The sequence below is a fragment of the Scyliorhinus canicula genome, chromosome 10, assembly GCF_902713615.1.
Source record: "Scyliorhinus canicula chromosome 10, sScyCan1.1, whole genome shotgun sequence".
Taxonomy (NCBI): Eukaryota; Metazoa; Chordata; class Chondrichthyes; order Carcharhiniformes; family Scyliorhinidae; genus Scyliorhinus; species Scyliorhinus canicula.
Window position 1 is genome coordinate 3,976,282 of NC_052155.1, and position 14,623 is coordinate 3,990,904.

At 53.6% G+C, this 14,623-nt stretch overlaps 1 protein-coding gene across 3 annotated transcripts in view; it reads right to left on the reverse strand.

The window, feature by feature from the left end:
* The window catches only part of LOC119972192 (actin, cytoplasmic A3a-like), a 7,382-nt gene extending 658 nt beyond the window's left edge, over nucleotides 1-6,724 (reverse strand). Inside the window, exons 1-3 of one of the 3 annotated variants that reach the window (XM_038808525.1) lie at nucleotides 6,612-6,724; nucleotides 6,246-6,395; nucleotides 3,760-4,753 (exon numbers count right to left, since the gene is read on the reverse strand). In XM_038808525.1, coding sequence (XP_038664453.1) covers nucleotides 3,760-4,753; nucleotides 6,246-6,371 — 1,120 coding nt within the window. In that variant the 5' untranslated portion in view covers nucleotides 6,372-6,395; nucleotides 6,612-6,724. Of the gene's footprint in view, nucleotides 1-3,581; nucleotides 4,754-6,245; nucleotides 6,396-6,592 lie in introns of those variants that run through there. The other 2 variants (XM_038808529.1, XM_038808526.1) reach the window with 2 other exon arrangements.
* Between the last annotated feature and the right edge of the window lie 7,899 nt (nucleotides 6,725-14,623).

The following is a 14,623-nucleotide window of genomic DNA, read 5'->3' on the forward strand; positions in this document are numbered from 1 at the left end:
GGGGTCCCACTCACACCCGGTCCCGAGGTGTCCTGTCCGGGGGTCCCACTCACACCCGGTCCCGAGGTGCCCTCTCCGTGGGTCCCACTCACACCCGGTCCCGAGGTGCCCTGTCCGGGGGTCCCACTCACATCCGGTCCCGAGGTGCCCATATCCGGGGGTCCCCGGTCAGACCCGGTCCCGAGGTGCCCATATCCGGGGTCCCGGTCAGACCCGGTCCCGAGGTGCCCCTGTCCGGGGGTCCACTCACATCCGGTCCCGAGGTGCCCATATCCGGGGGTCCCGGTCAGACCCGGTCCCGAGGTGCCCATATCCGGGGGTCCCCGGTCAGTCCCGTCTGAGGTGCCATGTCAGTGGGTTGCAACAGATCTGGGGTGAATATAGTTTCACCTTTTCAGTTTTTCTTGCGGGGGTGGGTGTGATGTTGGGGGCCAGAGGTCGGGCGCACACCTCTCTGCACCGGCGGAGTCTGAATGATTTTCTCCCCCCACCCAAGGAGTGGTGCCGTTTTACGGGGTGGGGGGGGTGGCCTGTGTCGAGGAAACCTCCACCCTAGCATAGCCCTTCCCCCCTCCCCCACCACCCCTCGACACTCTGCCCCCAGGATGCGACTTCGCTGACCTTCACGCCGGCTTGGAGCTGCGCGCATCACCGCCCGTGTTGACCCATGCTGTAGTGACTCCAGGCACAGTACCCGACGCTAGGGCATCAGGTGGAGTGTCCACGAGGCAAAGTTTTTCAGTAGCCCCCAGCCAGAGGTCCGATGCAGGGGGCTTCCCTCAGCCGACAGGCTCGGAGGCGTCTGGGGCCGATCCCTGCTGCCAATGTTCTGGTCGGATGGCCTGTTTTATTACAAGAACACTTGTAGCTAAAGTTATAAAGGATTTATCAGCATTAACTGTGGGTAAACTATATACAAGACAACAGATGAATGACAGTAAAATCATGCACAAGCAATCTCGCTCCAGCTTTCTCCAGCCAGTCTGAGTTCAACTGACTTTACATTCACTTATATACCATTGACATTCCTAGTGGTCAGTCGTTGAATTACAACACAACCATGGTATCAGTGCACCCGCCTCACGTTATTACGGGCCTTGCAGTTTATGGATGCCCTCCCTCCTCCATGACGGCGTGGTGTCCCCTTGTGGGGGTCGGGTGGTAACGTCAGTGGAGGGGGAGGGGGAGGCAATGCCAGCCGCGGCACCTTGGTGTCCGTGGTCACCAAGCGGTCGGGCTGTTCTTTCGCCCATGCCCCACCTTCTTGCAGGCATGGCACGCACGCCATCCACAATGTAAATATACGTGAAGTCTCCCCTTAATCGGAGACTTTGAATCTCCTCTCTAATACCTATTCCCGGCCCAGGCCTGGCGCCAGAAGGGGTAGATGTGCCTGAGGAGGGTATCCTTTGGGCTGATAGGGAACAGCCTCCCCCCCCCCCCCGCAGTAGTTGGAGGTGGGGGAGGAGGATCTCCGGGGGGAGGTAGGGCGGATCATTTGGAGAGTATGACCCTCTCGGAGGGTCCACCACCACGTGGGTCCCGCCCACCGTGAGCCCCTTCGCCAGGGCGAAGTGGACCACCCTCTCGGCCCTCAGGACGAACACTACCATCCTGTACATACGCGAGGCAGCCACAATGGCGAGGGACCCCAGCTGTTGTGCAAACGCGCGCCTCTATGTTGACGGTGGGGGTGAGCGTAACACTTAACCCCCTGTTTATGGGTTAGCAGCTGGAAAGTGGCAGGGCTGTGGGGATCAAAGTGAATTATTCGTTGCAGGATTTGTCACTTGCACCGTTGTGAACTCTCATCCACCCCATTGTTATTCCTATAATGCTTCATTTCTTTCATCGATCAATTTTTTTCCTCACCGTTCTCACCCCCTCCTCCCCTCCAGGACCATGTGTTAGCTGCTCCCAATAGTCCTTTACCACACTACTTACTGCGGTTCTGCCAGTGACACATCCTGATCTCTCTGTGCCACTGTCAACATCCTTCGCCTTGATCATCACCATTTTATATTTCTTTTAGCCCAAGAAAGCAGACGGAATGCTTGCCTTCATTGGATGGGGCATCAAGTATAAAAACTGGCAAGTTATACTGCAGTTATATAGAACCTTGGTAAGGCCGCACTTGGAATATTGCACACAATTCTGGTCGCCACACAACCAGAAGGATGTGGGGGCTTTGGAGAGGGTGCAGAGGAGGTTTACCAGGATGTTACCAGGTTTGGAGGGTGTTAGCTAGGTGGAAAGACTGAATAGATTCGGACTGTTTTCATTAGGAAGACAGAGGTTGAGGACTGACCTGATAGAGATCCACAAGATTATGAGGGGTACGGAACATAGAACAGTACAGCACAGAACAGGCCCTTCGGCCCTCGATGTTGTGCCGAGCATTGTCCGAAACCAAGATCAAGCTATCCCACTCCGTCATTCTGGTGTGCTTCATTTGCCTATCCAATAACCGCTTGAAAGTTCCTAAAGTGTCCGACTCCACTATCATAGCAGGCAGTCCATTCCACACCCTAACCACTTTCCGAGTAAATAACCTACCTCGGACATCCCTCCTATATCTCCACCCTGAATCTTATAGTTATGCCCCCTAATGGATACTGTGGATGGGCAGGCACTCTTTCCCTGGGTGGAGGGGTCAGTTACCAGGGGGCATAGGTTTTAAGGTCCATAGGACAAGGTTGAGAGGTGTTTTTAAAAAAAATGAAACAGAGGGTGATGAGTGTCTGGAACACATTGCCAGGGGAGGTTGTGGAAACAGATCATCAACATTCAAAAGGTATCTCGTCAAATACAGGGATAGGATGGGTACATGGGAAAAAGGCACAGAAAGTGCTGATAGTTTTGGGCCAAGGGTGGTATCATGGCTGGTACAAGCTTGGAGGGCCGAAGGGCCTTTTACCTTTTCCCAAAGTCATGTAAACTCAAAACATTAGCTCCATTCTCTCTTCACAAGATGCAGTCAGACCTGTTGAGATTGTCCAACATTTTCTGTTTGTTTGCAATTCCAACATCCACTGCAGGATAACATTGGACTAAACAGGGCATGTGGAGTTGTTCCCTGAAGTGCCAGCATGGATGCAGGAGGCTGAAAGCCTCTTTCTGATCCAGCATGTACTCAATAGGCCGAAAGGCCTCTTTCTGATCCAGCATGGACTGAGTAGCCTGACTGGCCTCTTTCTGATCCAGAGTACTAACAGCACTCCTCAATGTGATGGGCCTGGTTCACATCCATGTTGGGCTTTTTCTTGAACTTGACAACCTCAATCTTAGGTGAGAAAGGCAAAACCCGTCAAATTCCTCAGTTGGCATTATTGTTGAACTGGTTTCCCCCCCCACCTCACATTGCAATTCACAACAGAATGAACAAACACTGATATTGGTCTTTATAGCTACTTGCAGTTTGCTGCATTTATATTATCCTCAAATGAGAGCGGTTTCACCAGCCCTATTAGAATGTCAACTGATGTTTCTTGTCAATCTATTTAAACCTTCAAATCGATGGAGACATCAGTCTGATTTCCGGAAAAATTTACTTGGTGCTGGAGAAACAACCAAAACATCAGCCAGGTGAAAATCATTTATTTCATTTTACAGTTTTAAGCAATAAACTCATTACAAAATCAAACTTTCAGCTGCAGCAAGAGGCCTTTGAGAAATATGGAGAGAAACTAAAAAGGCAGAATTGAGGACCTCTGAAAAAGAGAGGCAGAATTACAAAGCCTCAAGTAAGTTAGAAGCACTTGCGATGGACTATGGAGGGCCCAGACTCATCGTACTCCTGCTTACTGATCCACATTTGCTGGAAGGTGGAGAGAGAAGCCAAGATGGAGCCTCCGATCCACACTGAATACTTCCTCTCAGGAGGAGCAATGATCTTTATCTTCATTGTGCTGGGAGCCAAGGCTGTGATTTCCTTCTGCATCCGATCAGCAATACCGGGGTACATGGTGGTCCCACCAGACAGGACAATGTTGGCATACAGATCCTTCCTGATATCCACATCACATTTCATGATGCTATTGAAACAGGTCTCATGGAGCCCATTAGATTCCATCCCGAGGAAGGATGGTTGGAAAAGGGCTTCTGGGCACCTGAAACGCTCATTACCAATGGTGATGACTTGGCCATCAGGGAGTTCATAGCTTTTCTCTAAGGATGAAGAGGAGCTGGCTGTCTGCATCTCAGCTTCAAAATCTAGGGCTACGTACGCAAGTTTCTCCTTGATGTCACGCACAATCTCCCTCTCTGCTGTGGTGGTGAAGGAGTACCCACGTTCAGTCAGGATCTTCATCAAATAGTCAGTGAGATCTCTGCCAGCCAGGTCTAACCTCAGGATGGCATGAGGCAAGGCATACCCTTCATAGATTGGCACAGTGTGGGAAACACCATCACCAGAATCTAGCACAATGCCAGTTGTACGGCCAGAGGCGTACAAGGACAGCACAGCCTGAATGGCAACATACATGGCTGGCGTGTTGAAGGTCTCGAACATGATCTGGGTCATCTTCTCCCGGTTGGCTTTGGGGTTGAGGGGAGCCTCTGTGAGGAGAACAGGATGCTCCTCTGGGGCCACTCGCAGCTCATTGTAGAAGGTGTGGTGCCAGATCTTCTCCATGTCATCCCAGTTGGTCACAATGCCATGCTCGATTGGGTATTTCAGTGTCAGAATGCCTCTCTTGCTCTGGGCTTCATCACCAACGTAACTGTCTTTCTGACCCATTCCAACCATCACTCCCTGGAAAGTGGGGAATACAAAACAAACAAAAAAAAAGGATTAATTCACAAACTGCAGGTAAAGACAGTAAACAAAGAGCAAACCAGTAACTACACTCCAAAACATTGAGGCATCCACTGATCGGAAACTGAAACACTGGGATCCTCCATCCTGCCAACTGAAATTCCTCCATTGCAGGCACCCCTGTGCCATGGGGAAATCCACAGAGTGTGCACAGATGGCATTGTGGAGAATACCGCTGGCAGAGAATCCAGCCCCGTGTCTACAAGAGGCTAGGAATCACACTGCAAGTAACATACCTCCCAACTCCCCAAAGTTTGCCCACCAGGTCAAACTAAACACATCAGTAATGTTACCACCGAGAGGGTCTTGCAATGGACATTACCCAATCCAACATGGTTTGAAGATTACTAAACCCACTCAATAATGACACGCAAGAGAATGAAAACATTCCTCCCAGCACCAGAATAAACTGGGACAATGAGCTGAATAGGACAGACAATGTCGGAGCACAAGCCTGGGCTGGACAAAGTAACGAGTATCTCACAAACCTAGAAACACAACTGGCTTCATTGCTTTGGTTTGCAAGGTCAAAGAAACTGGAACAGGCACAGGGAGATTGGATCGCAGGGTGGGGTAAGAGGGCTGTCCTGGGACATTATTACAGAGATTCACCCAAGGGTTGGATTGCCAAGAGTAGATACAGAGAAACCGTTTCCTCTCTTGGCGCAGTGTGGTTTGAGATGTCGCAAACGCGTGAAAAGCGCTTCACGCTGAAATGGGGGTGGGGCAATTGCAAATTTACATGTTGTCGCACAAGAACTGCAAAAAGCTGCTAATTGGGGAACTGAATAGCTTCATCCAAATCTAGCATGTAGACTGCAGATTAAACAGACCTGAGATTGTAGAATTAGACAGGGAATTCTCGGAGAGGAGTAAACTCCTGGCTGACCTGGAACTACACGAATTGCCCATATTACAGCCGGACACATCCCACAAATTTAACTTCCAGATTCCAATCGGTGTATAATTTGAATACTCCGATAGTCAGCGTTCCTAGTTGATGCTACCCCACATGTTCCTTTAAGTCACAATCTAAATGACATTCTACAAACCAGTAAATCCATATGTCAGGCAGTAAAATTCCTGATTGGAAACAATGTTCAGCCTCACAGCAATCAATTAACCTGCAGGGTCTGAACAAGCCCCCAGCATGGGAACCAATTTCATCCACTGAAAACTCTCTGGCTCCAATGGTCCCACTCAACCCCCAACCACAGTCCCACACTGACCAGCCAAACATGTACTGCAAAATAGGAATCAACAAGGGTTAAACACACATCAGAAGCATGAAGGAAATAGGCTATAGCCCACAAATTGTATAGAGGAAGCTGAAACATTTCTGTTACAAGAACAATCACCCCCACGCGCCACACCCAAAGGATCAGGACTCTGAACCCACCACAATCAATCAAACAGTTGAAGGACTGACCTGGTGCCGGGGGCGTCCCACGATGGAGGGAAAGACAGCCCTGGGAGCATCATCTCCTGCAAAGCCAGCCTTACACATCCCAGATCCATTGTCAACCACCAGAGCAGCAACCTCATCATCAGCCATGGTTTAAACTCAACAGGAAGGTGACTGAAAGAGAGGAGGAAAAACACATCAATACAGACCCAACAACACTGACCCAAACACTTGTTAAAACATTGACTCATTATCAGATATTTTCAGTTTGCCTCCTGGAGATTGTATTTTATAAAACCAACCCAGCACTAATTTCAGAGCCACAAACAGAAAGTAAGAGCAGAAAGACTGATCCTTTCCCCCTGCCACACCTTGTTTGCTGTACAGTACCTGCTCTCTCACAATATCCTGTCCTTACTTGTCCCACAAGGAAGCAACGAGATCGACACCCTCCCTCCCTGCTTCTTTTATTGAATTTGGGCCCCTCCCAGTCTCAGCATTAAGTTGACAACCAGTGAGAGACAAGGGGAGGAACTGACAACAACCAATCCAGTAGGCCTCTGACTCAGAAACTTGCTTCTTACATTTTACCTCAGGACTTTTGGGCATGATTTACAACTGGCACATCAGCAAAATACTGAGGGAATGTCAAACCATCCAACATTCAGTACTGAGGGAGTGCCACACTGTCAGAGGGTCAGTACTGAGGGAGTGCTGCACTGTCAGAGGGTCAGTACTGAGGGAGTGCCGCACTGTCAGAGGGTCAGTACTGAGGGAGTGCCGCACTGTCAGAGGGTCAGTACTGAGGGAGTGCCGCACTGTCAGAGGGTCAGTACTGAGGGAGTGCCGCACTGTCAGAGGATCAATACTGAGGGAGTGCCGCACTGTCAGAGGGTCAGTACTGAGGGAGTACTGCACTGTCAGACGGTCAGTACTGAGGGAGTGCCGCACTGTCAGAGGGTCAGTACTGAGGGAGTGCCGCACTGTCAGAGGGACAGTAGTGAGGGAGTGCTGCACTGTCAGAGGGTCAGTACTGAGGGAGTGCCGCACTGTCAGAGGGTCAATACTGATGGACTGCCGTACAGTCGGAGGATCAATACTGAGGGAGTGCCGCACTGTCAGAGGGTCAGTACTGAGGGAGTACTGCACTGTCAGACGGTCAGTACTGAGGGAGTGCCGCACTGTCAGAGGGTCAGTACTGAGGGAGTGCCGCACTGTCAGAGGGACAGTAGTGAGGGAGTGCTGCACTGTCAGAGGGTGAGTACTGAGGGAGTGCCGCACTGTCAGAGGGTCAGTATTGAGGGAGTGCTGCACTGTCAGAGGGTCAGTACTGAGGGAGTGCTGCACTGTCAGAGGGTCAGTACTGAGGGAGTGTCGCACTGTCAGAGGGTCAGTACTGAGGGAGGGCTGCACTGTCAGAGGGTCAGTGCTGAGGGAGTGCCGCACTGTCAGAGAGTCAGTACTGGGGGAGTGCTGCACTGTCAGAGGGTCAGTACTGAGGGAGTGCCGCACTGTCAGAGGGTCAGTACTGAGGGAGTGCTGCACTGTCAGAGGGTCAGTACTGAGGGAGTGCCGCACTGTCAGAGGGTCAGTACAGAGGGAGTGCCGCACTGTCAGAGGGTCAGTACTGAGGGAGTGCTGCACTGTCAGAGGGTCAGTACTGAGGGAGTGCTGCACTGACAGAGGGTCAGTACTGAGGGAGTGCCGCACTGTCAGAGGGTCAGTACTGAGGGAGTGCTGCACTGTCAGAGGGTCAGTACTGAGGGAGTGCTGCACTGTCAGAGGGTCAGTACTGATGGAGGGCTGCACTGTCAGAGAGTCAGTACTGAGGGAGTGCTGCACTGTCCGAGGGTCAGTGCTGAGGGAGTGCTGCACTGTCAGAGGGTCAGTACTGAGGGAGTGCTGCACTGTCAGAGGGTCAGTACTGAGGGAGTGCAGCACTGTCAGAGGGTCAGTACTGATGGAGGGCTGCACTGTCAGAGAGTCAGCCACCCAGCACGTCCCCCATCCTGGTCACCCTGGCAGCCATAGCTCGCTCCTCCGCCAGCCACTTGAAATGGTGTTGGTGGAGGTGCAGATTCCTGAGCAGCGGCTCCCTGACGGCAGTCACCACTCCTGATGCGGGGTAGCTGCTGCACGAGGCGACCATTTTCCAGACTTTGAGCAGGTCCTGTTAAAAGCCAGGCATTGCCTGCAGAGGGCAACGCAGACACTGCAGATATATGAACAGGAGCTGCACGTCATAATTCAGGCTGTGCACGTGGCAAAGAAATGCGTCGCAGGAGGGGGCTCAACGTAAAGGTATCGTTGCGGTGTCTGAAGGCGAAAGGTCACCACCTGGGTGCAAAGGCACAACGGCGCCTGGCCGCCCTTTCTAATCTGGAGACTCAGAACCTGAGCAGCGACCCAGTACAGTGTCTTGTCCCAGAAGAACTCTACAAACATTCTCTGGATCTTCGTGACAAATTCAGAGGGAGGGGTCAAAGTGACCAGCTGGTACCACAACATAGAGGCGATCAGCGCTCCCCTCCCCTCTGTCCCTGGCCTCTGGCAGGGACTTATTAACTTTAACAAGACACTTTATGGCAGTCCCGAATGAATATTCGGGATGCACCCTGTCGTACGTCTTCTCCTGATCAAAGGACAGGAAAGCGCTCAACATACCAGCCCTCTGGGAAGGATGGACCAGATCCCAGACCAGATGGATGTTGTCGTGGATTGTGCGGCCCGGGACCGTTTAGGACTGGTCAGGGTGGATTATGTGGTCCAGCACGATGCCAAGGCACAAACACATCGCCTTGGCGAGAATCTTGTAATCCGTGCTGAGGAGGGAGACTGGACGCCAGTATTTAAGATGGCAGAGATCCCCCTCTTTGGCAGCAATGTAATGGTGGCCCTGTGGCATGAACGGGGCATCTCCTGATTACGATACTTTCCCCCAGGACTCCCGCACTGTTGTTCCCCAGGATATCGCGGAACGCCGTGAAGAACTCCACGGTCTGCACGTCTAGCCCTGGGGTATCAAGCCTCCCGGGGCCCTCAGGGCCAACCTATGCTGGTCCTCCCACAAAACTCTGCAAGCATCCTCGCTGGACCGATCCGGAGAGACGAGGGCACTGTAGAAGCTTTGGACTTGATGAGGGACCCGTCAGCGGTCAGCAGCGTAAGGAGTTGCTGACGGACAACACGTCTTTTTTCGAGTGAGTAGAAGGAGGGGCCGTGGTTCATGACCGTGAGGATCTGGATCCGTGACCTCACGTACAGGCCCCGGGACCCGACAAGTTGCAGGTCCCGCAGCGCGCCCTTCCTCTCTCTGTACACCAGCCGCAGGGCCAACTCCTCGACCCTGGATTTCCGCCTCTTTGTCGACCCCCCTGCGTACTCCTGACAGAAGGTACGCACGTGAGTCTTGCCCATGTCCCACAATAGCCTCAAGGAGGGGGAGCCTCCCCACTTCCTTCTCCAGCCGGTCCAGAAGTGACGAAACAAGCCGAGGAACCGCTCATCCTCCAGCAGCAGGTTGTTAAAATGCCAGTACGCGGACCGCAACTGAGCGCGAGACAACGCGAGCCACGCCCACACCAGACAGTGGCCCGAGTACAGAACCTGCTGCACAGAATCCGTCGGGACATGGGGCAGGTAGGCCCTGGAACTGTAGAGGTGGCCGATTCTGGGCACTCCGACCCCAGGCCTCACAAAGCTGGAGTCAGGATGGAGAGTCCACCAGACGTTAAAGAACCCAACCAGGTTCCTTATCTTCACCACCGCACGAGAGCCGCACTGGTTCCCGAGCTGCCCTGTCCGAGTGTCCCACTCACACCCGGTCCTGAGGTGCCCTGTCCGGGGGTCCCACTCACACCCGGTCCTGAGGTGCCCTGTCCGGGGGTCCCACTCACACCCGGTCCCGAGGTGCCCTGTCCGAGGGTCCCACTCACACCCGGTCCTGAGGTGCCCTGTCCGGGGGTCCCACTCACACCCGGTCCCGAGGGGCCCTGTCCGGGGGTCCCGGTCAGACCTGGTCCCGAGGTGCCCTGTCCGGGGGTCCCACTCAGACCCGGTCCCGCGGTGTCCTGTCCGGGGGTCCCACTCAGACCCGGTCCCGAGGTGCCCTGTCCGGGGGTCCCACTCACACCCGGTCCCGCGGTGCCCTGTCCGGGGGTCCCGGTCAGACCCGGTCCCGAGGTGCCCTGTCCGGGGGTCCCACTCACACCCGGTCCCGAGGTGCCCTGTCCGGGGGTCCCGGTCCCGAGGTGCCCTGTCCGGGGGTCCCACTCACACCCGGTCCCGAGGTGTCCTGTCCGGGGGTCCCGGTCAGACCCGGTCCCGAGGTGTCCTGTCCGGGGGTCCCACTCACACCCGGTCCCGAGGTGCCCTGTCCGGGGGTCCCGGTCAGACCCGGTCCCGAGGTGCCCTGTCCGGGGGTCCCGGTCAGACCCGGTCCCGAGGTGCCCTGTCCGGGGGTCCCGGTCAGACCCGGTCCCGAGGTGCCCTGTCCGGGGGTCCCACTCACACCCGGTCCCGAGGTGTCCTGTCCGGGGGTCCCGGTCAGACCCGGTCCCGAGGTGCCCTGTCCGGGGGTCCCACTCACACCCGGTCCCGGGGTGCCCTGTCCGGGGTCCCGGTCAGACCCGGTCCCGAGGTGTCCTGTCCGGGGGTCCCGGTCAGACCCGGTCCCGAGGTGCCCTGTCCGGGGGTCCCACTCACACCCGGTCCCGCGGTGCCCTGTCCGGGGGTCCCACTCACACCCGGTCCCGAGGTGCCCTGTCCGGGGGTCCCACTCACATCCGGTCCCGAGGTGCCCATATCCGGGGGTCCCGGTCAGACCCGGTCCCGAGGTGCCCATATCCGGGGGTCCCGGTCAGTCCCGGTCCCGAGGTGCCCTGCTCAGGGGGTTGCAACAGTTCTGGGGTGAATATATGTTTCACCTTTTCAGTTTTCTTGCGGGGGTGGGTGTGATGTTGGGGGCCAGAGGTCGGGGCGCCACCCTCTCTGCACCGGCGGAGTCTGAATGATTTTCTCCCCCCACCTCCAAGGAGTGGTGCCGTTTACGGGGTGGGGGGTGGGTGGCCTGTGTCGAGGAAACCTCCACCCTAGCATCGCCCTTCCCCCCTCCCCCACACCCCTCGACACTCTGCCCCCAGGATGCGACTTCGCTGACCTTCACGCCGGCTTGGAGCTGCGCGCATCACCGCCCGTGTTGACCCATGCTGTAGTGACTCCAGGCACAGTACCCGACGCTAGGGCATCAGGTGGAGTGTCCACGAGGCAAAGTTTTTCAGTAGCCCCCAGCCAGAGGTCCGATGCAGGGGGCTTCCCTCAGCCGACAGGCTCGGAGGCGTCTGGGGCCGATCCCTGCTGCAATGTTCTGGTCGGATGGCCTGTTTTATTACAAGAACACTTGTAGCTAAAGTTATAAAGGATTTATCAGCATTAACTGTGGGTAAACTATATACAAGACAACAGATGAATGACAGTAAAATCATGCACAAGCAATCTCGCTCCAGCTTTCTCCAGCCAGTCTGAGTTCAACTGACTTTACATTCACTTATATACCATTGACATTCCTAGTGGTCAGTCGTTGAATTACAACACAACCATGGTATCAGTGCACCCGCCTCACGTTATTACGGGCCTTGCAGTTTATGGATGCCCTCCCTCCTCCATGCCGGCGTGGTGTCCCCTTGTGGGGGTCGGGTGGTAACGTCGGTGGAGGGGGAGGGGGAGGCAATGCCAGCCGCGGCCACCTTGGTGTCCGTGGTCACCAAGCGGTCGGGCTGTTCTTTCGCCCATGCCCCACCTTCTTGCAGGCATGGCACCGCACGCCATCCACAATGTAAATATACGTGAAGTCTCCCCTTAATCGGAGACTTTGAATCTCCTCTCTAATACCTATTCCCGGCCCAGGCGGATGAAAGCCTGGCGCCAGAAGGGGTAGATGTGCCTGAGGAGGGTATCCTTTGGGCCGATAGGGAACGGCCCCCCCCCCCCCCCCCCGCAGTAGTTGGAGGTGGGGGAGGAGGATCTCCGGGGGGAGGTAGGGCGGATCATTTGGAGAGTATGACCCTCTCGGAGGGTCCACCACCACGTAGGTCCCGCCCACCTTGAGCCCCTTCGCCAGGGCGAAGTGGACCACCCTCTCGGCCCTCAGGACGAACACTACCATCCTGTACATACGCGAGGCAGCCACAATGGCCGAGGACCCCGGCCGTTGTGCAAACGCGCGCCTCTATGTTGACGGTGGGGGTGAGCATAACACTTAACCCCCTGTTTGTGGGTTAGCAGCTGGAAAGTGGCAGGGCTGTGGGGATCAAAGTGAATTATTCGTTTGCAGGATTTGTCACTTGCACCGTTGTGAACTCTCATCCACCCCATTGTTATTCCTATAATGCTTCATTTCTTCCATCGATCTCGATCAATTTTTTTCCTCACCGTTCTCACCCCCTCCTCCCCTCCAGGACCATGTGTTAGCTGCTCCCAATAGTCCTTTACCACACTACTTACTGCGGTTCTGCCAGTGACACATCCTGATCTCTCTGTGCCACTGTCAACATCCTTCGCCTTGATCATCACCATTTTATATTTCTTTTAGCTTTTTACCCAAGAAAGCAGACGGAATGCTTGCCTTCATTGGACGGGGCATCGAGTATAAAAACTGGCAAGTTATGCTGCAGTTTTATAGAACCTTGGTAAGGCCGCACTTGGAATATTGCGCACAATTCTCGTCGCCACACTACGAGAAGGATGTGGGGGCTTTGGAGAGGGTGCAGAGGAGGTTTACCAGGATGTTACCAGGTTTGGAGGGTGTTAGCTAGATGGAAAGACTGAATAGATTCGGACTGTTTTCATTAGGAAGACAGAGGTTGAGGACTGACCTGATCGAGGTTCACAAGATTATGAGGGGTACGGAACATAGAACAGTACAGCACAGAACAGGCCCTTCAGCCGTCGATGTTGTGCCGAACATTGTCCGAAACCAAGATCAAGCCATCCCACTCCCTGTCATTCTGGTGTGCTTTATGTGCCTATCCAATAATCGGTTGAAAGTTCCTAAAGTGTCCGACTCCACTATCAGAGCAGGCAGTCCATTCCACACCCTAACCACTTTCCGAGTAAATAACCTACCTCGGACATCCCTCCTATATCTCCACCCTGAATCTTATAGTTATGCCCCCTAATGGATACGGTGGATGGGCAGGCACTCTTTCCCTGGGTGGAGGGGTCAGTTACCAGGGGGCATAGGTTTTAAGGTCCATAGGACAAGGTTGAGAGGTGTTTTTTTTTTAAAAATGAAACAGAGGGTGATGAGTGTCTGGAACACATTGCCAGGGGAGGTTGTGGAAACAGATCATCAACATTCAAAAGGTATCTCGTCAAATACAGGGATAGGATGGGTACATGGGAAAAAGGCACAGAAAGTGCTGATAGTTTTGGGTCAAGGGTGGTATCATGGCTGGTACAAGCTTGGAGGGCCGAAGGGCCTGTTCCTGTGCTCTATTGTTCTTTGACACCTTCCCACCCAAAGTGTAAACTTTAACCTTTTTCCAAAGTCACGTAAACTCAAAACGTTAGCTCCATTCTCACTTCACAGATGCAGTGAGACCTGTTGAGATTGTCCAACATTTTCAGTTTGTTTGTAATGCCAGCATCCACTACAGGATAACATTGGACTAAACAGGACATGTGGAGTTGTTCCCTGAAGTGCCAGCATGGATGCAGGAGGCTGAAAGCCTCTTTCTGATCCAGCATGGACTGAGTAGGCCGAAAGGCCTCTTTCTTTTTAAAAAATAAATAAATTTAGGGTGCCCAATTTTTTCCAATTATGGGGCAATTTACCATGGCCAATCCACCTATCCTGCACATCTTTTGGGTGTGGGGGTGAAACCCATGCAAACACGGGGAGAATGTGCAAACTCCACACAGACAGTGACCCAGGACCAGGATTCGAACCCAGGTCCTCAGTGCCGTAGGCAGCAATGCTAACCACTGTGCCACCGTGCTGCCCGAAAGGCCTCTTTCTGATCCAGAGTACTAACAGCACTCCTCAATGTGATGGGCCTGGTTCACATCCATGTTGGGCTTTTTCTTGAACTTGACAACCTCAATCTTAGGTGAGAAAGGCAAAACCCGTCAAATTCCTCAGTTGGCATTATTTTTGAACTGGTTTCCCCCCCCCACCTCACATTGCAATTCACAACAGAATGAACAAACACTGATATTGGTCTTTATAGCTACTTGCAGTTTGCTGCATTTATATTATCCTCAAATGAGAGCGGTTTCACCAGCCCTATTAGAATGTCAACTGATGTTTCTTGTCAATCTATTTAAACCTTCAAATCGATGGAGACATCAGTCTGATTTCCGGAAAAATTTACTTGGTGCTGGAGAAACAACCAAAACATCAG